This window comes from Haplochromis burtoni, unplaced genomic scaffold (assembly GCF_018398535.1).
Source record: "Haplochromis burtoni strain Fernald_Lab_line unplaced genomic scaffold, NCSU_Asbu1 Contig_128, whole genome shotgun sequence".
Taxonomy (NCBI): domain Eukaryota; kingdom Metazoa; phylum Chordata; class Actinopteri; order Cichliformes; family Cichlidae; genus Haplochromis; species Haplochromis burtoni.
This window is the reverse complement of record NW_024582489.1, coordinates 525,958-550,579: the sequence shown is the minus strand read 5'-3', so window position 1 is coordinate 550,579 and position 24,622 is coordinate 525,958. Positions and strand designations below refer to the sequence as shown.

At 40.0% G+C, this 24,622-nt stretch overlaps 2 protein-coding genes across 5 annotated transcripts; one reads left to right on the top strand and one right to left on the bottom strand.

Moving 5' to 3' along the window:
• The first annotated feature begins 70 nt into the window (after nucleotides 1-70).
• Nucleotides 71-6,900, top strand: trim59 (tripartite motif containing 59). Its single transcript, XM_005930018.2, has 5 exons — nucleotides 71-379; nucleotides 3,113-3,417; nucleotides 3,521-3,742; nucleotides 3,834-4,043; nucleotides 4,221-6,900. Exons 2-5 carry the CDS (start codon nucleotides 3,163-3,165, stop codon nucleotides 4,821-4,823), a joined length of 1,290 nt encoding a protein of 429 aa, XP_005930080.1. The 5' UTR covers nucleotides 71-379; nucleotides 3,113-3,162; the 3' UTR covers nucleotides 4,824-6,900.
• Nucleotides 6,202-24,563, bottom strand: smc4 (structural maintenance of chromosomes 4). 4 transcript variants are annotated; one of them, XM_005930026.3, is made up of 24 exons: nucleotides 24,377-24,563; nucleotides 22,876-23,027; nucleotides 21,676-21,866; nucleotides 20,945-21,136; nucleotides 19,745-19,921; nucleotides 17,574-17,738; nucleotides 17,068-17,195; nucleotides 16,682-16,822; nucleotides 16,180-16,330; nucleotides 14,220-14,384; nucleotides 13,905-14,138; nucleotides 13,618-13,803; nucleotides 13,367-13,528; nucleotides 12,988-13,213; nucleotides 12,786-12,862; nucleotides 12,063-12,215; nucleotides 11,768-11,894; nucleotides 11,304-11,493; nucleotides 9,113-9,257; nucleotides 8,731-8,904; nucleotides 8,277-8,459; nucleotides 7,771-8,003; nucleotides 6,675-6,858; nucleotides 6,202-6,562 (listed from the first exon to the last, which is right to left on the bottom strand). In XM_005930026.3, the coding sequence occupies exons 2-24, from the start codon at nucleotides 23,015-23,017 to the stop codon at nucleotides 6,398-6,400; spliced, it is 3,891 nt and encodes a 1,296-aa protein (XP_005930088.1). In that variant the 5' UTR covers nucleotides 23,018-23,027; nucleotides 24,377-24,563; the 3' UTR covers nucleotides 6,202-6,397. The 4 variants fall into 4 exon arrangements, with proteins under 4 accessions (XP_005930088.1, XP_042080061.1, XP_042080062.1 ...); XM_042224127.1 differs by lacking the exon at nucleotides 24,377-24,563 and having other exon boundaries at nucleotides 22,876-24,362; XM_042224128.1 differs by lacking the exons at nucleotides 22,876-23,027; nucleotides 24,377-24,563 and adding an exon at nucleotides 22,620-22,851.
• Between the last annotated feature and the right edge of the window lie 59 nt (nucleotides 24,564-24,622).

Here is a 24,622-nt window from a genome sequence, read left to right as displayed (position 1 = left end):
CTAACGGTCACAATTTTTCAAATTAGGGAAAAATCGAGTCCTGATTGGCCAGAGAGGCACCTTCTGCTCGTGCGTGGTACGGAAATAGCGGCGCCTCTGGGTGCTTTCGGAAAAATGGATGACCGTGAAAAGGGGTTTTAAAAAAATGCATAATTGCGAAAAAAAAATAGCTACCGCTTATATAATTATTATTTATTTGGGTTTTTTTACTCGCAGTCTTTACTATACGAGCATGCGGTCTAGAAGTCTAGCGCCTTTTCCCGTTTTCTTTCTTTCATCGCTAACAGGATTTGCGGGAGTGCACGTGAACGCAGCACGCGTAGGAGCTGACAGGAAGTGAAAGCTCTGTTGTTGGACAGACGCTTTCTCCCAGCTGACGGTGAGTTTGGTCTTGTTTTTGTTTTGTTTCTTTTAAACAGGAGATTTCTACACGAAAAGTGGTGCTTAAGTTGTTAAAGTTGGCGGGGTTTCTTCTTTTTCTTTTTTTTTCTTTTTTTTACGTCAAAACTAGAATCAGCAGATGAGGAAAATTGCTATTAAAGTAGTGACCGCAACTGCTGTGTGGCTAGCACAGTTAAAAAGTTAAAAACATTCGGGTAAAGAGCACATTTTAATAATACACTGTTTTTAACGTGTTACTTTTTCCACACACATTAAGAATGTAAAATATGACGCATGAGTGAAAACTGAACTGTAGCAGTCTCTGCCGCTACTTTACACCTCGGTGTAGATGGGTTTTAAAGTAATGCTTTTGGATGGAGACCACGTTTGGCTTGATGCCGATTCGCCGCGGGCAGCTGGACATCGGTCACCTGTTTGAATCTGGGCGCCAAATTGGCCCCAGTCAGACTCAGTGTATGGATCAGGTTATGTAGGGGACAGATGAACAACGTGTCCTCACAACAAACTCTCTCTCTCGCTGTGTGTGTGTTGGACTGGGTGGGTGCTGGCAGAGGGCCTCCTATTGTCGCTGCGGTCCTGGCTGTAACAGGAGGAGAGAGCACACGAACACTACAATATAACCGATCCGGTAATAAGAGCTGAGCCCTTTTTTGGCTGTTCTCTTGTTTTTCAGTGAATGATCAGCTCTTTCTCACATTGGTTAGATTTGAACGTGTTTATAGGATAAGTAGTAATTATACACCCAGATTACTTTATCAGGTAATCTGAGGCACTCTAACACATAATGTTCAACTTTTCTTTTCTTTTTTTTTTTTAATGTCAATAAATTATTTAGCACTAAGACTGTAGTTAGGACTGTTTTACTAACCTGTGTCATCTCCAGTGACACTGCAGCAGTGTGGCAAACCCTTCTCAGTGATCTGAAAATACATTCTGAGCTAGATCTTCAGGTAAAGGTTTTGGCTGGTTGCCTTTAGACCCACCAATAAAGGAATTGTCCCTAACCAGAGTGTTTTCATAGGTATTCTTATGAAATGCTAGCAGGGGAGACTGTTAGTATCAGTACTGAGCTATCAGGCGAGGTAATAATGCCTTTTTAATATGATAGCCTAACTTGAGGATCAATATGGCCGCTAAGAGAAGAACTGTAGGACTGTATGAGGGGTCAGGAGTGGCATAGAAGTATGTGAGGTGTGTGGTAGGAGTGGCAGATGGCTTCAAAGTGGAGGTGGGATTATGTCCAGGATCTGCTCTGAGCCCCTTGTTGTTTGCAGTGGTGATGGTCAGGCTGACAGATCTCTGTGGATTGTGATGTTTTGCAGACAACATTGTGATCTGTAGTGGGAGCATGGAGCAGGTAAGACAACCTCGGTGGAGGTGTTCTCTGGAAAGAAGAACGCAAGATATAACATGCATATGAATGAGAGCTAGACAGGTGTAACAGTGAAGGTGGATGAGTTTACATACCTGGAATCAACCATCTAAAGTAACAGACAGTGTACAAAAGAGGTGGAGATGAGCGTTTGGTTGATGTTACGATATCATAGCAATGAGAATGAAAGGAAAAGTTTATGAGATGGTAGTGAGACCTGCTGTGATGGTTTGGAGACAGTGGCAGTGATTAAAAAGACAGCATTTGGAGGTGGCAGAGCTGAATATCCTCAGATTTTCATTACGAGGCACAAGATTAGAGATGAGCATATTTGTCACACTTGCATTTTTCAGATCATCAAACACATTTTCACATTTTAATATTAGACAAATATAACAAAGGTAAATGCAAAATGCAGTTTTTAAATAATGATTTCATTGATTAAGAGAGGAAAAGTTATCCAAACCTGCCTGGTCCTGTGTGAAAACAGAATTGCCCCTCTTGTTAAATCATGGATTAACTGTGATTAACCACATAGTTTGGAAAGCTATATTCAGTTTCACTAAACACACTCAGGCCTGATTACAGGCAGACTTGTTGAATCAAGAAATCCCGTAAAATTGAACATGAATGACGAAGTGAAGCAGACTAAAAGATCTCAAAAAGCAACACATGCCAAGAGCTAAAGAAACACCTGGGATACAGAGTCACTGACATATATCAGTCTAGAGTCAAAGGTTACAAAGCCAATTCTAGGGCTTTGGGACTCCAGCAAACCACAACGAGAGCCATTATCCACAACCCGGAACAGCGGTGAAGCTTCCCAGGAGTGACTGGCCTACCAAAATTACTCCGAGACCTCATCAACGACTCATCAAAGAGGTCACAAAAGAACCCAGAACAACATTAACAACATCTGTTCGTGACCTCAAGCTGAAGTGCACTTGGGTTCTGCAGCAGGACAATGATCCAAATCACACCAGCAATTTCACCTCTGAATGGCTAAAGAAAGGCAAAAATAAGGACTTTGAAGTGGCCTAGTCAAAGTCCTGAGCTGATTCCGATTTTCAAACGGTTCATTCTCAAAATCCCTCCAATGTTGCTGAATTACAATAATTCTGCAAAGAAAAGTGGGCAGAAATTCCTCCACACCTGACACACCAGTTCTTGCTGGTAAAGGAGGCCCAACCAGTTATTCGGTTTTTCACACCAGCCTTGTAGGTTAATAACTCGATCCTCACAATAGCTTTCAGTTTAAGTCTAAATTAAGCCCCATATTCACTAACACTTCATTTATTTCTCTAAACATGTGCAACAACTGTTTTTATATCCTGCCAGATTTCCTCTCCCCAAACCCTCAGCCCTCCACCTGAGCGCCAGTCTCCATCATGGACAACCTAGAGGAGGACCTGACGTGCTCCGTGTGCTACTCTCTGTTCTCCGACCCACGAGTCCTGCCCTGTTCACACACTTTCTGCAAGACCTGCCTGGACAACCTCCTCCAGGTGTCGACTAACTACTCCATCTGGCGTCCGCTCCGCCTGCCGCTAAAATGCCCCAACTGTCGCAGTGTGGTGGAGCTGCCCCCTGCGGGTGTAGATGCTCTGCCCACCAACGTGTCTCTGCGGGCTATTGTCGAGAAAGTAGGAAAGAGTGACTGAGATGAAGTGTAACATGCAGTCAGAGCTTTTCTCTCTGTTTGTCTTCATTGGTCTCACATCTGTTTTGCCTGTGTGCCGTCCTCAGTATCAGATGGACAGTGAGCCGCGACCACCTTCCTGTCCGGAGCACCACAGGCAGCCTCTGAATATGTACTGTATCCAGGACCGGCAGCTAATCTGCGGGATGTGCCTGACGGTGGGGCAGCACCACGGCCATCCCGTAGACGACCTGCAGGCAGCTTTTATCCGAGAAAAACTGACGCCGTCACAGCTTCTGAAAAGGCTCTCTGAGGAGAGATGGGCACAGGTGGAGATGACTCTCAATTTTGCAACACTCAAAAGTTCCCCAGTTATTAAAGTTTAGTTTACATGTAAATGAATCTTCTCTCCTCTGCCAGGTGTGTGAGCTGGGGGAACAGCTGGAGCAGGAGAAGGCCTGCTGTGAGGGTGTGGTGAGGCAGGACCGACAGGAAGTCAACCAGTTTTTTCAAACACTGGAGGTGGTGCTGGCCAGGAAGAGGCAAGCCTGCCTGGACGCTCTAGATAAAGCTGGAGCTGAGGTGTCGCGCGCGTATGACCCTCTCATCCACCAAGTAAAGGAGCTACAGGTGTGTACATACACCAGAACTATAAAAGCAGTCATCAGACAGAATTATTTAATCTAAAATAAATCTGGGAAGCAGAAAAGGTTTGTTATTTTTAGTCAGTTTTTTTCCAATCATATTATTTTCTGTTTTTGCTCCTGTGGCATGAACCTGAGCCAATAACAGTCCTGTTTCCTGCAGGAAGAACAGCTGGATCTGGTGTCCTTGGGTTCATCAGTAGAGGATGAAGACTCGCCCCTGGTCTTCTTGGAGAAGGTGCATTTGTTCAGAGAGCGGGTGGAGGAGTTCATTAAAACCCCTCTGCCCTCTGTGATGACCCTGTCCGTCACTCCGCGGGCAGCAGAGTACCTCCAGCAGCACTGGCCTGTCGTGACCATCGGGAGCTTGGAGGAGGCACCTGTTCCTAAGGTGCGCTGCTGTGCCAGATGTGGCGGTGCTGGGAGTGAAGCTGGAGGGGGTCGCTCCAGCAGAGGGGTTCAGGATGTGTGGGGTGAGCTACAACCTACTACGTCGGTGGTGCTGCTGGGGCTGCTGCTGCTGTTGGCGGTGCTGTGGGTGAACCCGGTCGGAGGGGCGTCACTCGGCTTCTCCCTCATGTCTCGGCTCAGCCACTTGGTCCACAGCCTGAGCAGCGAACTCATCACCTGCGTGTGGGACACATTGGGGAGGGCATATACCGCGGCGGGGGTGGCTGTAGATAGATGGAGCTCACAGCTCTCTGCGGTGGGTGTTAGGGTGTTTGAGCACCTGGCTGCCTTATTTAAAACTCTGACGTCTCGATAAGAACGGCCAAGCAGGTTCAGAAAACCTTTAAATGCGTTTAGATTTTTTTTTTAAAAAGTCTCACTTCCCTGTTAGTGTAGAGACGGAAAGAATCCACCCTAAAACAGTTTGTAAACAGCTGCTACTCGCGATTTTACGTTCCCGTTTTGTTTAACAAAATGAGAGCCACAATGGTGAATTAGATTTTGCTGACGTCTGCACAGCGAGGGTTTGGGACAGTGACCTTTTTCATGAACAGGAAAACTTGAGGTCATTCTAAACAATAACAAAAAGTCAGCCAATAGATGCAAAGACTGAACAAAAAACATTAATAAGATTCATTAGAAATGCCTTAACCACAAGTATACCTTTAGTCACACACAAAAGGTTACATGTATGTATGTTTTCTCTAATGTGATTGTTCTGCACAAACATTTCAAAAGCTTCCTGTAACCTTCTGTAGGTGCACTTTGTGTAGCTTTATATCCTTTTTCCTCTATTATTGTGTTATTGATTTTGCTCTTCTTTGGACGCATGTTACTCTAAATAATGTTCAGAACATCAAACACTAATCCATCTTGAACCGTTCGGTCATTCTCTGTCCAGTCTTGCTATGGGACATTTCAGTAGCTTTCCTGCAGTTTCTATATATGGGACACAAGTGCTGCAGGCTACACGTAGAAGCCCTCACACGGAGCGATTTACAGTGACTGGTGCAGTATGTGAAATTTAGAGCCTGGTGAGTGGAAGCAGACACTCGTTGGACCTGAGTTAAAGCCACCACAGATCATGTTGCAGTGATGCCGAGCGCCTCCCTGACTGTGCCTTTAGCCATCATGCCTTCAGCTCGCCTCGCTTAATAGCTTTACAGTAATTCCACCAGGACCAATACATCGTTCCCAGGACAGAGCTTACCTTAAAAAAAGAAAAGAAAAGAAAAACAAAGAGCCCCTAAAATGCTGCCCTGATTTACAGTCAACTTTTAAAAGTTGTTACTTTATTTTACTCAGTTCAGCTCTTTACTGAGTATCCAGCAGATATCTGTGCAGTAATGCAGACTCTGCACAGGCATGATACAAACCAGGATTTTATATGCTGCTGAAATCAGACTGAACTAATGTAGTCACACCTGTTGTAGTGTTTGTACTTTTATAAACTTCAGCTCATGTATTGAATAAATACTTGTGTCGTGTTCAGTTTTTCCAAAGGTGAGATGAAACATTTTGTGCTGCAATGAGAACGATTATTAAGTGAGCTCCCTTTACTGAGCCAGTAGTGTCAAATATATCTGCAGTTTAAGTTGTAAAGGGAAAAGCTTGCTAAGGTATAATCAAACTCCCTACATCGTTGGCTGAACCAGCAAAACTCCAGTATCACTGTAAAGACATTTAACTACACATTTAATATAAAAAGGATTTAATTTTAATAGTACATCTCAGATTTTACACAGACAGCTGCTGTAACAAATGCAAAACATTTGTCAGCACATGAGAAAATTTTCTTTAAAAAAAAAAAATAGCAGCATTTCATCATAAAGAACAATATTTACATGATGTGTGAAAGGTAAAGTAAAAGAGCAAACAGGGTTCTTGGGTTTAGGCAGTGATGGCGTCGTGCTCTTTAAAGACGATGGTCTTTGGGTTGATTCCCACACTCTTGGTGGTGTTGTTAGTTTTGTAGATGCCGATGAGACGATCAGCGATCTCGAACATGTTGTTCCTCAGGGAAATGATGATGAACTGTGCGTTCTTTGTTTGCTCCTGAAAGAAAAATACATTTCCTTTACACCACCTTGCTGCTTTTTAAAGTAGCACTACTACTCAAAAGGGTGAATGTTTGAGGCATTAACAGAATCAACCGCTCCATACTCACATAAATGTAACAGGCCACAATGGAGACGTTCTTGAAATCAAGGGCAGCATCAATCTCGTCCATGAAATAGAGTGGTGTGGGCTTATAGTGGTGTAGCGCAAACACCAGAGCCAAGGAGCTGAGGGTCTTTTCTCCTCCCGACAGGTTAAAGATCTTCTTCCAGCTTTTCTTGGGAGGACGAACACTTTAAAAAAAAAAAAAAAAGTTTGTTTGTCTAGCAAATGCATCATCACCCAAAAAAACAAAACAAAAACGCTGTGTCATTCATCTCCAGAAATTGAACACACTCCATATTTTAATCTGCCTTCATGCACAGCCTGAACCTGCTCTCAGTGCTCGAGCTCACACATTTCAGCAAACCGCATGGTTGATAGCAAACGCTGCTTAACACAGTCCAACAGCTGTAACTGTGCTATTTTAAACTTCATGAGTAAAAGTACATCACATGCTTACACCTGACCATGTGCAGGTCAGGGCATTAGTGATGTGTGTTGTTCAGTACTGTTACTTGTTTTTACCAACAGTATCCTTCATTTGAGTCCTGTAAATGTTAAAAGGAAGATTTGGGATCAGTTTTAATAATAGAAGAAAACAGACGTACACTAAAAGAACAGTTTCACTGTGCTTGGCAGAAAGTTCAGAACATTTTAGGAAGAGGTCAGAGTGATGTAAGAAAAAAAATCATAAAGCCAGTTCTACAAAATCTGAGGAACATAATTATAATGAAATGAATGAATCTCAGACTTTTAAATGCCAAAAAGATAACAGCATTTGGAAAAAGGCAAATAATAAATTATTTTTATCCCTCTAATGTGAAAGACAAACTAGATCTCTCAAAAGGTCTGAGAGCTTTTTTTTTGTGTTAAAGAATTTAGATTTTTACAATAAGTCTGCCTGAACATTTGTTTAATTCAAAGCAGGCAGGATTTAGTTTGGTTGTTACTTTATTTGGATTGTTGGGATGTAAACAAGTGTTTGGTTTTTCTATCAGATGTCCTCGACATTAATGAAAAAACTGAATTGATTCAAAAGCAAGCGATGAAATCTCTGCACTGATGAACCTCACAGTGATCACCTACAGTCACTCATGCTTTACCTGAACATGATGCCCTCAGAGAAGGGGTCCAAACTGTCCACCAGCTCCAGCTCTGCATCACCACCCAGTGTAAGCATCTGGTAGTTTTCCTTCAGCTTGTTTGTGATCATGTTGAATCCAGTCATGAACTCATTGAGGCGCTGTTTGCGCAGGTCCTCGTAGCCACGTTTGAATTTGTCCCTCTCTGTAGTGATCTCATCAAGCTGGGCGACACGCTGCAAGTAAAGCTCCTCCTGAGAACACGAACACGCACAGGCAGATTGAAATTAAAATTAGGCTGTGAGCTCATTTCCGTTTTGATAAATTCCAAACAGAGCTGCTTAAAATAAAGCTATAAATGGACCAAGAGAGTACCACTAAACATGCTCCACACATTGGCTGAACCAGCATTAGATGAGCCAACAGATCCAGAAAAAACAAAATGAAACAGCAGTATTAACAACAGTCACTGTGAGTTTCAGCAACGGCGAGTTGTTAGGTAGCAGGTATGTCACGCCTGTGCATACCTTCTTCTTGTACTCTGCGATGGCCCCGAGGTTGGGCTTCATCTGAGCACACTGGGTCTCTAATGTGATCATCTTGTTGATAATGATGTTGGGATCTGAGATTTCATCGAGTTCAGCCGGAGTGAGCACAGGGAGTTCCTCTGCTGGCTTGTCCTCGATGGTATGAAGGGACAGCTTGGAGGCCTGTGGAATAGAAACAATAGTTTTTACTATTTTACACCATCATCCTGTAGAGCAAACAAAGATACAAATCAAAGGGCCTCAGATATGATTAAAGCATTCACAATTAGAAAATGAAAAAAAAGTATCAATATAAAACAAAGTGGGTCTGATATCACTGGACTATTTTTGTCCCTTGCTTTAAGTTTGCTGAGTAAATCTTCATTAATATTATTGTTACAAGAATAAAACTATAGTAGTACATCAATTCACAGCAACACCTTTCCTCTCCCACCTCTTTCTGCCAGTGTTTGATTTTGTTATTTTGTTCGGTAATGGTGGCCTCGATCTGCTCGATGCGGAGCCGGACGCCTAGGGACTCCTCCTGCAGAGCGTGCTCCTGCTGCTGCAGCGCCTTTATCTCCTTCAGCACCCCCTGATACTGCTCCTGCACATCTGGCAATGCAGCCTGGAAGAAACAGGAAAAAAAACTAACATCAGCCCTTCACACGTTAATTTTCTTTCTTACAAAGTGCAAGTGGGACAGCAAGGTTTTAAAACAACTTGCTAAAAATGTAAAATCCTTCTGAGAAAAAAAATCAGTGCAAAAACAAACAAACTTTTTTTTTCTCCTGTGAAGAAATATAAAACAACCAAAGTGGATGAAAAGTTCCAACCTCAGCCTCCTGACAGTCTTTCATGATCTCTCCAGCCTCGTCTTCCAGTTTCTTCAACTGTTCTGTGAGTTCAGCTATTGACTTCTCATTCTCCTCCAGCTCACGCTGCACACAAGCCACACTCTCCTCAAACTTCTTCAGGTTGCTACAGAGGAAACAGCAACAGTCAGAGTTGGTGACAGACACATGATATTAGAAAGATTACTGCTGATGATCAGTAGTGGATCAAAAACATTACAGAATGACTGCTGAAGACCTAATATATTTGTCTACACAAGGATCTTACTCTAACCCAGCCATCATCCTGCCTGCACAGGAGGCCAGCTGTAAATTGAGCAATGTTATAGCAGCAGCTTCATCCGTCTACACTGGATGCGTTAAGACAACTGAAGTAAAGGTCAGCGCCATTCTGGGAACAATTCAAAGCCTGAAACACAACTGAACGTATGTGCATATAAATATCAAACAAATCAAATAAATCGTGAAGCACAAAAAAACAAAAAAAAAAAAACAAAAAACACCCCACTGAGTACACAAACTGACACAACCAAAGTAATTTAACATTTTATCCACATCATCTCTCTCCTTATCAGTTTGTCGTCAACAGTATTTAAAAAAAACTTAATAATAAAAAAAATTGTGTATTAGTTATTGTCTGGTAATGAACTACTGTCAGACAAAACACTTGTCTGACAACTCGTTTTAAAAGGCAAATATATATCCCAGGTGTCCTACCTGACTATTCTTTTTGTGCCGTGAGGGTTAAAAAAAAAAAAAAGAAAGAAAAAAAAGAACAAAAGTGATTTGACACGGCTCATAAATACTACTTGTTAAAACAACAGTGATCCCTGCACTGCTGCACTCTGAGGCCGTCATTCACATTAATATGGCGCGTCTGTACAGTCAAATCTCATACTTTGCATATTACAGAGTGAAATTCAAGGTTAGAAACTTGGCTCTGATCTTAGAATAAAATCTGTGGTTAGATGCAGTGCTACCCAAACACAGATTCACTTAAACTGCAGTCACAACGGCTTCTAAAAGATTAAAATCTCTTTCATACACAAAGTGTGTAACTGTGGTGGTAGGTTCATTTGTCTAAGTAAATGTTTTTGGCTTTCAGACCTGCTTCCGTGTGTCAGTTCATAAGCTCCCACTTTGTTCGTAATCGACTCAACAGCTTGTCATGCCAGACAAACCACATCACACACAGACCAAGTGTGTGTTTTTGCTACAGCACGCTGCCAGGCTGTCCTGCCTACATGATCAATCTTAATGTTCCAGCCACAGACACCAAAGACTAGACACCCAACACACTCACCACTGCCACAACACTGATTAATTCAAAGAAACCAATGACAACAACAGGAGACAGGAATTTAGTGACAGAAACCCAATGCTACTTACATGTGATATTACTATTGAATAGTCGTAAGAAAAAAAAGAACAAAGGAAAAAACAGTATAGGGTGTCCCCTCCTTAGATAAAAGGGAGAGATACCTGCCCTTTCATTACAAAATAAACTACTCTGAAAAAAACAAAACAAAAAAAACATTTCCCAGTCTCTCAGAAGGAGCTGATTCAATACAAAAACTTCCATGAAGCCATGCAAAAAAACAAAAAAAACACTTTTATACTATGAAAGTTACGCAGCGTAACTTTCATAGTCCATCAGGCAGCATTTTGGTAAAATTTTGGTGGCAGCCTTCAGCCCCCAAAATGTCATGTGGCCATCTGTGGTACTTATGAAGTCACAGAGGCTCAAAAAGTGCCAAAATTTCAACCCATTCCTGTGTATTCTGCACACTCCTAACTCTGAAAATTTTCACTATTTATTATAATAATGTTTCTGTAAAAAATAAATAAATAAATAAATAAAACCACCTGATTTTGAGGGGCTTGGGTGGGAGGTACTGAATGACTTTTCATGGAATCAACCATCTGTCCAGCTGCATGGATAATTCAGAATATTCCTGCATATTGTAATATTACTGAGGGGCATGATACCAGGTACAGATAACTTTTATGTTCTTTGTATAATTTAGGTATTTAACCTGTTACGTACGAGCAGAGACTCATACACATGTCAGAATTATAAATAACAGGCTTCACAGTGATTTCACCAGTAGCCACTCGTCTACGATCAGTGGATGCACATGTAAATGAGTTTAAACAAGCATCATTTCCTCACCGGCCAGCTGTCTTTATGGCCACTTGGGCTTTGGTTATGGTAGAGGAGCACTCATCTAGCTCCTTGTTGATCTTGTCAAGCTTGTCCTGCTGAGCTTTAAGCTTGTGGCTGTTGATGTCTACAATCAGATTGTGGAGCCTTTTCACCTCATTTTCCACCTTCCCAGCCTTACTGGATGCTGCCTCGTAGTCTGATTGAACAAAAAGGAACAGCATATAGGAGAAAAAAAACAAAACAAGACAAAGATATTTGTATTAATAGATTTAGAAGGATTCAAGAATTAAATTCATGTATACACAAAAGCTAATCTGGTTATTAAGAGCAATAATGTGACAAGATTTTTTTTAAAACAAAATTACACTACCAAGTGATTATATATTTTTTTAAACATCTCAAGAGAGTGAACATTACCATATTTAAATGATTAACAACAGTATTTCTCTTTAGTGTTTACAGGACATTACCTTGTTTGAAGGCCTCCAGGCTCTTTTCCATCTGTTTCTGTTTGGCCTTGTCTGGGGCAGCTGCCAGAACATTGGCTTCAAGTTCCTTGATCTGAAGTTTCAAGTGAGTCTCTTGGTCAGCTAAACTCTGAGAGAAGCAAAGAAAAAGAAATAATTCAGATTTGCAAACACAAAAAATGTTTTAATCAGTCAAAACTGTCCTATTTGATGGCTTACTAATAGCAGGGGTTATTAATTAGATCAAAAACACAGCCAAATGAGTGTGAGAGGAGCAGAATGAATGAAAATTATGTACAGTCATGCTGTTGGTGTATTTTTCCAAGGTGTTCTTCATGTCCCGGAGCTGTGGCCGCAGGCGCTGGATGTTCTCTTCTAGCTGCAGCTTTCTCTCTTGGCATCCCTGCAGCTTCGACACTTTCTCATTTAGCTTGCTCTCCATGCGGTCAAGCTGCAGAAAACAAATGAAAATCATCATGTCCTATACACAAATGCCTAGCTGTGATCATGTTTTCTACTATCCATCACTCCTGGGAAATGTGTATAAAGTAAAATCTCATGGCAAGAATTATTATTTTAAAAGTTCACATCACTCATGTGGATTAAGGAATAGTTATTCACTCTGAAAGGAGACCTTTCAGAGTGAATAACTAAGAACTCCAAGCTCCTGTCTTGAAGTTTTGGTTTGCAATAAACACTAAACAGACAGTCCGACAGATACAGTAGTCTGGTGACTAAAAATGGACTCAAAGATAATGTTTCACTTTAATGACCAGTTAGTTCGAAACCAAGAGAGAGTTTCACACTTTTAAATGTTCATTGAATTCTCACATTGCATTTTGTGGTGCCCATTATTATTGATACTTGCGCAACTAGTACTGAGAAGCTTAGGCACCATCTGCTCTCATAGTCCAGATGTATCTGTGGACCATTTGGTTGCAGAGGCAAAGATCATGTATGTGTATGCTATGTTCAATTAAAATACAAGTTGTATTAAACATTATAGCTTCAAACAACTTACCTCCACCTGGGAGACTTCAGTGCCAATAGAAGAGCCCATTCTGCCCTTCATGACTCTTCCTCCTCCAGTCATGGTTCCTGTGAAACATCGGAAAATTATTCAAGCTTTTTAAAAAATTTAACCAAATGATCTAATTGAAAGGGTCATAAGTATATATATTTTTTATTGCGAGCAAGATAGACAGAAAAGATAAATCACCCACCCGCCATCTCTATTATCTCTCCCTTCAGGGTGACCACTCTCCAGCGTTTGTCTTTTTGGTAGGCTATCCTTGTGGCCTGCTCCAAGTTTTGGGCCACCAACGTGTCCCTCAGTGCAAAGTAGAAAGCTGGTCGCACACTGTCATCGTTCACTCGCACCATGTCAAAAAGACGAGGGCTGTCTTCTGGGGTGCGAATGGAAGCCATGCTCTTCTCCCATACTTTCATCTGTGCAAAGGAAGTTTAGATGAATGAGAAGGAGCAGCAAGATATGGAGGCCATCTGAAGGCACAATATTTCACAGAAAATATAACTAAAGTCGTTAAGACTTAAAAAATTATATTTCACCTGACTGAAGTTCTTTAAATCCTTCATATTTACCTTGTCAAGACCAATGAAGGTAGCAACCCCAATGTTCTGTTCTTTTAGGAATGTGACGCATTTCTGAGCCGTGTCAATGGTATCAACTACAATGTTGTCTAGAGCACCACAGCTAGATGAAATGGCCACATCATACTTCTCATCTATGGCTCCCAGATCCCCCTACAGGCATAAATATATTTAGAATCATTAATCAATAGAAAAAAGCGAAGGAAAGTTGTTGAGTTCTGCAATTTTTGTATTTTCTTTACCAATCGTCCATAGATGCCGGGGATTCTGCCACTTTTCTTCTGCTGCATGAGGGCATCCAGGACTTTTCCACGACTGCGGTTCGAGGACAGGGAGCTCTTGGCTTCATCTACTTTCTGCCTCAATTCCCTCACCACCTCCCTTGTCTCATTATCAGTCTTCATCAGCTGCTCCAACTCTTCCTCATCCTGCAGAGAAACAGAAGGCAAAAACTCAAAACACATGATGGCTGTAACACAAATTATCCACAAAATGTTATCTAACTGACAGTGCTGATGTTTGGTTCTACCTTCTTTAGCTCTCGTTCTCTTTCAGGTATTTTAACCTCCAGGTCTTTGATGGCGGCACGGCGCTCCCGCAGTGTGTCAGAGGTCGTCTGCAGTGTCTGCTTGGCTGTGTTGAGCTGTGTCAGAGCTGTGTTGTGGCGGCTAAGGTAGATGTCAAGCTCCGACTGAGCGAGGTCCATACGAGAACGGGTCTCATTTACAGCCTTGTTGAGCTCCATGAGCTCCTTTTCTTTTTTCTGGATTATACAAGAAGATTGTTTGTTTTAAAAACAAAGTTTCAGTGAGCACACAACAAAAACCATGATGTATACACATACCTCTTTGTCCTGCTGCAAGCCGCTGGTCTCTTCCTTCAAACTCTCCATCACATCTTTAAGTTTTTCTTCTTCTTTCACCTTCTGCTGCTCCAGTTCTTCTTTGCGAGCTGTTGCCTCAGAGATGGCCTTTCCACTGCTGGCTGGTATACCACGCACTTCCTCCAGCTGAAAGATGAGCCAGACAGGACAATGTGCAAAAGCATATGAGATGTGTCCAACTCCAAAATCTAAGCAACAGTTGCTAGATTCCCTCCCTCCAGGTTAACTTGACAACATCAGTAGTAAACACTTCTACCACCCACCGAGAAACAGCCGTTTACTTCCTAAATTAGAAAAGATGAAACAAGAGAAGAGTGTGGGAGATAGGAGGTGTAAGTTTGTTGTTTTGGGTTTTTTTGACAGCGACAGTTACAAAGAAACTGTGCTACGCATCCAGACACAGGCCAAAACACACACAACTGTAATCAACTATAAACACATATTCAGGACTGAGCAAGCTCTGGTTAAGACTGGCACAACAATCTGCCACTTGGCAGGGCTGAAACAAGCCAAGGAGTGGTGCGTGTGTATAGTCTATGTTTTGTAGGGTTAACTGCGGGTGAAATGTGAATGTAGCTGCTGGGAGCGTTACACAAGCCAGGCCATAGTTGACTACCATACAGCAGAACACTGCTCCCCAGAGGTCTGCCTGCCTCTGCCCAGCTCCCCCTCTGACCAAGATGTTTCCAGAGCACAGCCATTGTAGGTGGAGCAGATTGGCTTTTAGAGCAGAGGGAAATGAGAATATTCTGACAGTCATGAGACAACTCTTGGTTACTGTTAAAAAAAAATAAAAAAAAAAAAAAAAAACTCTTAAGTTTGTGTTTAAGCGACAAAAAAATGTGAGTCTAAGAGACAGGACGACCGCGAACTGTGAAACAGAGCACACACACACTATCAACTTGTGCTACTTCGCAGCCCCCTAGTGGCTACTTTAAGACAGCTAGCCCTTCCGGACTCATATAGGGCTTTATTTTTTTCCTGTGAATAATGTCAGTTAATTTATAAAAATACAGAAACTTGACTTTACCCAAAGTAAGAAGACACACACACACACACACACATATGTAAAATTAAAGCAAAGCCCCTATACACACTTGGATACAAAATTATCTTTCAGTATCATATGGCATTTGTGCTTAAGACTAAAAATGTGTCAGCAACATTCAAACACTTGTGTACTAAGTTTCAATATAGAAAGTTTTGCTTTGTGTTGCTATGGCTGTCATACATCCTCTGCCAGCAGTCAGACTTCACTTTGTTCTGTTCACACAAATATGTATCATCCTTAAAAGATGACAGAAAAAAAAAAAAACATGAAAATAAAAGAAATTATTAAAATATACAAACTAAGGCTAGTTTTATATTTTGCATTTAGTATGATTGGTAATCACTCTGTAAGCCCAAGTTTAAAACAACACTGCTGACAACTGTAAAACATGAAGCCGTGTGTACTCGGTGGAAAACTTCTCAGCCTACAAATGATTTTAGTAAATGAAACACTGAACAAAAATGCTCAAATGTAGTTTCTGTCATATATTTATTTTAAGTAAGTTGCTGTAAAAGGGTTACAAACATTTTTTCCTCTCTGTGCTTCAAAACTGTAGCCATGGTGTTTATTGACATGCAAAAGAAAATTTATTTTTAGTGCCCACGTTTCTGTCTTGGCCTTCATACAAATTAAATACAGTAACTCATAGGGTAACCATGCCACTGGTTACTTTGTGTAACCTTGTATTTGCAGATGAATTTGTATGCTAAATATCAATTAAATAAAAAAGGGACAAAACTACACCATACTGACAGATTGTGTGTCTGTACCTCTGAATCACATGTGAATGCCCACTGTGATTATCAGAGTGGCTCTAATTACTCTGAAACAATTGTGTAAAAGTTGTTTGCAATTTAAAGTCCAACACACCTTTTCTTTGTCCTTCTCCAGCTGCTTCTGCAGTTTCTTGTTCTTGCTCTTTGAGTGTTTAATCTTCTCACGCACTTCAACATCCTGCAAATCCAGCTGGGTGAACTTCTCCTTCTGGGTTTCAATGTACTTGTTGAGCTTATTTTGTTTCCTGGTGGAGGAATAGCTTTTTTACTGGGTACATTCAAGTCCATCTACTGAAATATTATATAAACTGAAAAAATATACAAAATACATACATTAAGCGAAAATTCTGAGAATTATTGCATATATAAATTCCAAGCACATACGCTTCTTTGTGTAAACATTTTTTGTGTGTAAATAAATTAGACCCATGTTTGTTACACTTGATACACCTTCCAGATAAGAGATGCTTAAGCAACCAAGAAAAATAAATAAATAAAACAAACAAATACAAAATGTTACTAAGTCATAAAAAAACTGAGTAATGTGGTAAAAGTTACATTGGTTAACAGAAGGAGAAGAAATGCAAATGCCTCACTTTTCCACATTTTTGAGTTCTTGGTTCATTTTCTCCATCTCTTCTGATAACTTGGCATTTTTCTCAGTGAGCTCCTTTGTGTCCTCCGAGATCTTTTGCTTTTCCTGCTCTTTATCAACCACACGTTTCTGCAGATCATGACTAATGACAAAGAGAAAACAGAGAGAGGGAGAAGGAAAAAAAGAGGGGAAAAAAGTCTGATAAAACTTCATCATTTACATGGAAAGCAAAAGACTATGATGTTTGACAGCAGAGAAGCATGCCCAGCTGTTCTTTTGAGTATTTGAAATGGAGAAGTCTTTTCTGTACAACTGCTGGGTCTGCATTTTTATATTATTGATGAAATTTTTCCATGTACAAAACAGAGGTGGTACTGGTGTACTCACATGTAATACTGACAGAGCTGACACTTGTGTTTGAAGATGTCATTTTCCAGGGTGAGGAACTCCACAGCTTTATTCTTTTCTCCCTCCAAAGCATTCTTCTCTTTTTCCACCATCTTTACTCTGTTTAGCTTAGGTAAACAAAATAACAGTATTTTATGTCTGGTGATAAAACTTAGTTACTTGCATAGTATAAAAAATAAAAAATTCAAATAACAACTTTAAGAAAAAAAAAAAAGATAAAAAGCTTGTCAACATGGTAACACAGTACAATCAACAAAAAATAATTTTCAATAAAACCCAATTATTAAATCTACCGTAATCTTCATAGTTTCCTGTCAGTGCATCATTTTCATCTCAGACATGTGTACTGAAAGTACCCCAAAACATACACACACATAAGAAAGCCTCATGAGACTACTAAATAGATGCTCAACAATTGTAGTCCATACACAGGAAGGAAAGTTGGTTAGCTAAACTGTGTGAACAGACAGTATGAGAGTTGTCACCTTCTCTCCCCTCTGCTCATTGAGTAGCTCAATGCGGCGAGCCAGAGTTTGGATGGGTTCCTTGAGACGGCAGGAGCCAATAATGTCCTCCAGGTACTCCAGCATGCCCTCATCATGCTCTGTCTGACCTTTAGGCTTCATCATGGCAATCTGCTCCACCTCACCCTAGGCAAAGTCCACAACAGCACATTGGCAAAAATACTGCTTGCACCCATTCACAGAAAGCCAAAATGAAATGGGTAATAATAATTTGTAAAAAAATTAAAAAAAAAAATCTTATTTTATTTTTAAATTATCCACATGTTTAACCATTAGGGTGTGGCCAGCTGAACTTATGGCTCTAAACTTGACTTAACACTAGGTTGCCACACACACACACACACACATACATACACAAATCCTGTGCAAAATAATAATAATAATTTTTTAAGTTACAAATCAGGAGTATTTTTTTACTACCTTTACTCAAAGAAGCTGAAAACAAAGAGTGTAATTAAAATTCAACTACTTAACAACTGACTAAAAAAAATAAAAATAATAAAAACAGATGAAATCTGTTAAATGATTAATTTCTGTAATCACATGCTTAACACGCTTCAGAAATACTAGTGCTAAAATAAAAACATTGCCTCACAGCAATCACCGCACATTAAAAGATGCTAAATTTATCATATCCAAATTTAAGGTGGTTGAAAAACAAATGCTGGTGTAAACATGCAAATTCTGATTTCGGGTAACTACACCAGTTACATTTTCAAATTACTGTACATGTACTACTTGGCCCAAAGTTAGGGATAACTCTACAGTATAATTATATTTGTCAGAACATGTGTTCATTTTTATTTATTTATCTTAAATAGGCTGGCTAGAAAAATATTGCCAGGTAAGAAATTTCAAGTCAAACAAAAAATAGATCTAGTTGTAGTAAAAACAAACCAAGTCTCAAATTGGGCTTTTATTTATGTCTAGGGGGGGAAAAAAAGCAGCTCATATATTACTTTTTATGTATGAAAGAAAGGAGAAGCCAGTTAGAGGAAGGAGGGGGAAATCCCACGTCATCCTCTGCTCTGACCAGTGCACAAAATAGACAGCTTTCCCTTTGCCAGAGGCCTGGAAAAGTGACCTTGGAAAACAAACTCAAGCCTCTTCCCATAGTCATGCAGCCATATCACTGACAAGAGACATAGGAGTGTAGAAATGGACATGCACACATAAATACAAAAATATCAAGCAGAGCAGGTTTAAGTGTTCACCTGAAACTATCCCATTAAAAAAAAAAAACTTAATGGATAAATAAAACTGCAAAAACAATTTTTTTTTTTATCAGCTATTCTGCTTTACTCAGTTGTAATCCTACATGTCTCTGAGTTCATCAGTAACAACAGGCAATAAGAAGAAGAAGAAGAGAAGTAGAAGTATAACAAGTGAAATGATTTAAAAGTCAGAGCAACACAGAGCTAAATAAAATATAAATAAAAACGTAAAATTACACAAATAAAATAATAAAAAAATATTCAGGACTGCATTCCATTCACAGTTGAGGTAAATTGAAATAAATACATTAAAAAAACTAAACAAACAACATGTTGAACCAATAATAAAGCCATGGTAATGAAGGGTGTTTGATCCAGCCACACTGAAGCAGCACTGCTAATATTGGGGTTGGGGTCTATTCTCACACGCCAATATTTACGTGCTGCTAAAGCGTGGCAGGTACATGGGAAAGGGAGGGCGGGGGCTAACCTGTCCCCACTGGTGGGTCAGCCTCAAAGATTCCCCCCACAAGAAAATCTTAGTGACTTATCCAACTACAGCCACTCACATGCCGGTCCAAGTGTGGATAAAACTGTATCTTTTCCTTAAAATCCTAAAGCAGCAAATTATGGTTCGCACCTTTTCCACATTGTTTCAAACCATGATGCGCTGCTATAGTAGTCTAAGGGCTGGCAGAGGGCACATCTATTTTCCAAATCCAGTGCAACAGGTTATTCCCAAAGACAGTCATGGTTTAAGTTATATGAAACACTTTGACTCAAAGTGGACTAAGACATGGGTAGAGAACAGAGAGCAGGAAATCTTACAAAATGGGATGGTCACAGCAGGGGAAAAAAACTAAACTAAAACAAAAAGCAAAGCTAGAACTGGAAGAGGAAATTGCATAAAAAAATTACCTGTAAGATCAGAAATCTGTTGTGGTCTAGGTCAATACCATGGCTTCGCAGTAAGGCACCCACTTCTTTGAATGTGGCTTTCTTGCCATTGATATGGTAGGCTGAGGAATTGTCTTTGTTGGCAGTCCTGGAAACGTAGAACTTGCTGTTGGGGATGACTTCGTAGTCATCTCCTTGCTGATGGGGGAGGGGCAGAGGACAGAGAGCAGCTTAGAAGAGAGCAGTTAAGAAGAAATTCAAACAGCTCCACACAGCAAATTGCAATATTTATAACATTTATAACACTAACAAATACATTAGGATGGCTAGGGCAAAAAGCACACTACATTAAAAACAAAATAAGAAAAAATGGCTTCTTTAAAAAGTATATAAAGCTGGCCAGAGTAACATGCAAATACACCCTATACATACTGGAGTGTATAGAGTGCAACATATGAAGAGAATTAAAACAGTTTATTAGATAAAATAATGACAGTGAAAATACAGCATAAAACAGAAAATTAAGTACTTTTAGAAGAAAGTTTAAAACTTTTTGTTTATACTACTTGTGATTTTTTGTTTTTGTTTTATATAATAGTTTCAAGCTGATATAGCACACAAAATTTGACCATCAGTTTAAAAACTTGATTTAAATTTACTTGGAGCTAATGAAGCAAAGAGAAAGGCTCAGACACATTTATGAGTACACAAGGCAAAACACTTTCTCACACCCCCTGTGGCAGATCAAATATAGAAACGTGTTTAATTCTTTGAACTACAGTTCAGTCGTTTTTCAGTGTAATCTGTCATCTTATCCACCCTACTGAAGTTCTCTCTCAATACAAAAGCCACTTTTTTTTTTACTTTTCACAGTACAGTTAAATGAGTAGAGGCTAATTACTGAACTGCAATTAAAAAAAAAATATTTAAAAATAGAGGGATCAACTCTAGCACAATATGAACTGACTATGGCATGTGTGGGTGTTAGCTGTAACTTTCATGACTGATTTGAGTCTTTGTTTAGTCACTGTTGTGATCACTATGCAGCAATATTATACAGAGAACAGAAAAAAAAAAATTTTTTTAATTCAACAAACACCACTATCCTTCAGAAAATATTTCTTCTCATCTTTCTGCATTTGGGCTACCCATTTATTAATTCAGAGTGAGTGCAGCATGCATATGTGTGACAGATAGATATATATATATACACATATATACCTTATCAATAATCTTTTGAAAGTGCACCTCCACAGTACAGCTTTGCACATCTTTGTGTTGATCAGAGCTGTGAATCAGCACTGAGAGCTTTTTCGACCTGATCTTTTGAGCTCTGTATCCAAACACAAAGAGCATTGAGTCTATCACATTGGACTTCCCACTTCCATTTGGACCAATGATGCAGGAAAAGCGCTAAGAAAAAGGTAGAGAAAATAGAAAAAAAATAAAATAAAATCAATAATGTAAAAACAGAGTATATCCTGTAGAGTTAAACAGTAACATTTTATTTCAGCAAGACTGCAAATTTGAATGTATTCCATGTGAGTGTAGTTAAAGTTGTTTTTAACATAGATAAATTATTTAGTAACAAAGAAACAGAAAAGGTATGAAGAGAAAGTTTACAGAAACTCATAATTTTCAAGAGAAGTTAGCACCCCACTAGATCACTACCTCTTGTGAGATAGACTCACTAAATCAAAATGGAGTCTGACTTTTTCCACTTTGATTTTATTTAAGGCAATGATGCTAAAATATAGCAGAATAAATTATTCTGTGACATGTTCTCTTTTCTACTACACGAGGCAAAAATCTATGGGTTTTTATCATATGAAATTAAACGGAAAAAAAAATAAATTAAGAGTGGGATACACAACAAGTGATGTTAAATCTGTGACACATCAGAAGAGTATTTCCCAGGCAGGGATTACATGTGTAACCATGTTTGGTCGTACCTTGTGAAAAGGCCCCAGAATCTGCTCGCCTGCATATGATTTAAAGTTTCGATTAACTAAATGTGTTATCATCAGGCGAGGGGCGCCCGGTTCATTGGTCATTGCTGGGGGCGGAGGTGGAGGGATGCTACCGACAATCTCCTCCAAACTTCTATTATCAACGGTCTCGGTACCTTCCCCGTGAGACGAATCTGTGGCACACAAAAAGTACAACTTTTATTCTTCTGTTCGAGTCGTTTCAGGTGGGGGGGGGAGATAGTTGTACGTGGGGGAGGGGTAGAGAAGCATACTCGCGCGCGCACACACACACACACACACAAAAAAAAACAAAAACAAACAAAACACACGCACCAAGTTACAAGAGCAGTCAAAGTACGACTCCAGAAAGAAAAGTTGACAGGCGTTATTTTCCTTTGTTCTGCAAACAAGAGCCAACCCCAAAAAAGAAAGAGACCATGGCCGCTTATGAACGAACCCACATTATAATCCAAACGCTCTCCACCAGAAGCGTTTGTACGTACTCAGATGCGCCACATTGTCGATGACAAATAACTAAAGTGGAAATCTCAGCCATCAGCGTCACATTTTCACTCATGCCTGTCTGTGTTCAAACAGAAACAGGAAAACTGGTGTTTTGTGATAATAATGTGTAACGCAGAAACGATTATGTTGCCATCACACAAAGCCACAACGACCTGTCCAAAATCTATTGTGCTCACATAAGCATAAACAAGCCAAGATGTCGATGTTTGTCAATTAAAACCTCGCAGCCAGACACTCAGTGAAGCATTTCAACATATTCTACAAAATACAGACATCACCCACTGCTTATGTGCATCTTATAGGGTTCGCATACAAATCAGTAAATATCAAGCTTAGAAGAATTAAGTCAAACACCGCTCTGATCTACTACACAAAGCACCTCATTTTTCGAAATAAATTACCTCGTCTGCTGAGAAGATTCGGGGAAGAAGTACACTCGGCGTTATCAAAATCATCTCCAAAATCATTTTATTGATGACTGGCACTTTAGTGAAAAATATATCAGCCATTCTAACTCCGTGTTGTTTAAGCAAGAAGAGAAAAAAAAAGCTTTACAGCTGTGCCAATTGGCCCCTACCAATACAGCAATACACGCAAAGGCTTTGACTGAACAACTTATTTAGATTCACAGACACCAAAACACCCTTTGTTACTTGCCAGTTTTCGGCGGTGCCTCCTCTTGGCCATTGGAGTTAGTTTCTTGAGGGGGTACATCTAGCTCGTCTTCGGAGTCAGACTGCGACCCTTTCCCTCTTGGCTTGGCGGAGGCAGTTGAGCTCTTTGCAGTTTTAGATGGCATGACTTGAAATCTGAAGGGGTCATTGGTAAAAAGGGAATATCCATGAGTGGTTTTTGTGCCTGTCAATCTCTCAACTCCACTTTTAGTCGGTTACACGCAGCTTCTCTGTCAGCCTCTAATCATTACCACAGTCAGATCCTATTGACGCCCAGCTAACTGTTAATCGGTATATTTTGCATATCTTAACATTGCTGTTACAACAATGAGTCCAGCATAACACGAGTTACTCTTGCTGAAAACGTTAAAATGAGATAGCACCAATCCGATGACTGCACAGAATCATAATCTATTTCAAGTTTAAAATTAAGCATCATTTGTCTTTAAAATAATCTATATTAAAATAATAATCCCATCCTTTCACAGAACAATTCTAGTAGGCATCTATATCACGCATTTTATTTTGCCTCGCGAACCTAGGCGGTAAATAACGCAGCAAAAATTAAGGTTAACGTCACAGCAAGTGAAAAACGACTCAGTTAATGTGCAAATAGCCTAATTATTTTCCTCCTTAGCTCTCTTAGCCTAGCCTGCGTTACACAGCCACTGCTAATGTGGCTGAAGTTGGTGGTGAAGACCCAACGTCCTAAATTGATCGAGGTTTCAAACCGACACTAATATTAACTTTCATCCCCACAACGTTTTTGTTGGGGCGGAGGCGTAGACGAGCCAACCTAACTCGCTAGGTAATTGGTACGCACATTCAAACAACTAATGCAACGTTACCCGTGTTAGCATAACGTTATAATTACATTCACGTTTGCCAAATAAGTAACTTGGCAATGGCAGCGCAAACTCTGCCACGCTGTTTTTACTTGCTAATGTTACCGTTAAGTTAGCTGTACTACTACTACTTCTGCTAAGTGATTGGCTAACTATATGAAATGAAATATCGCTGCGACGCTAAAGCTAACATAATGGCTAACTTAAACTATAAAAGGTATGAGTTGCTGGGCTCTATAAAGTCAAATGCAGTGTCGGCATAAACGTAACGCAAATCCTATCCAACGTCAACGTGTTATCTGAAATGAAAGAAGTTGTTAACCCTAGTATTAAAGTTAAACGAGTAAATACATTAGAGCCCGCCGGTTATGAGCTATTTGCAATGCGAGCATTACTTCAACGAGTCGGAAATGTCACTATTAGGAGTGAGTGTCACTGTGGGTTTAATATAAGTTAAGACGAAACGTGATTAGGTCTCATTATTTCTCTTAGTATGTGTAATAATGGTCTGCTCGCTTTCAATCAGAAGCTAACGTTAAACCTTAGTTTAACTTGCCGTTACTGTTAAGTCCCTCTTCAAACGTAATACATTTCAGCAAGTAGACGGAACCCAGTCGTTACTAAAATACTTCCATGTACCTTCCACAGTATAACCACGATCTGTCAAGAGTCTTCCTTTCAGACCACAGTCGCTATTACGCAAAAAATAATCGTCAATCCAAAGTTTGGCAAATATAATCCAAAAAATTTACTCCCGTGTCACTCCGACTCGCTCTCCTTAGTTGACAACTCAAACTTGTAAATGGCGCCTAAACCTCGCTGTCGAACCAAATTCGTTACAAACTGACGCAAGGCACCATGGAACGTTCAAAGGGCGGGGGTGGG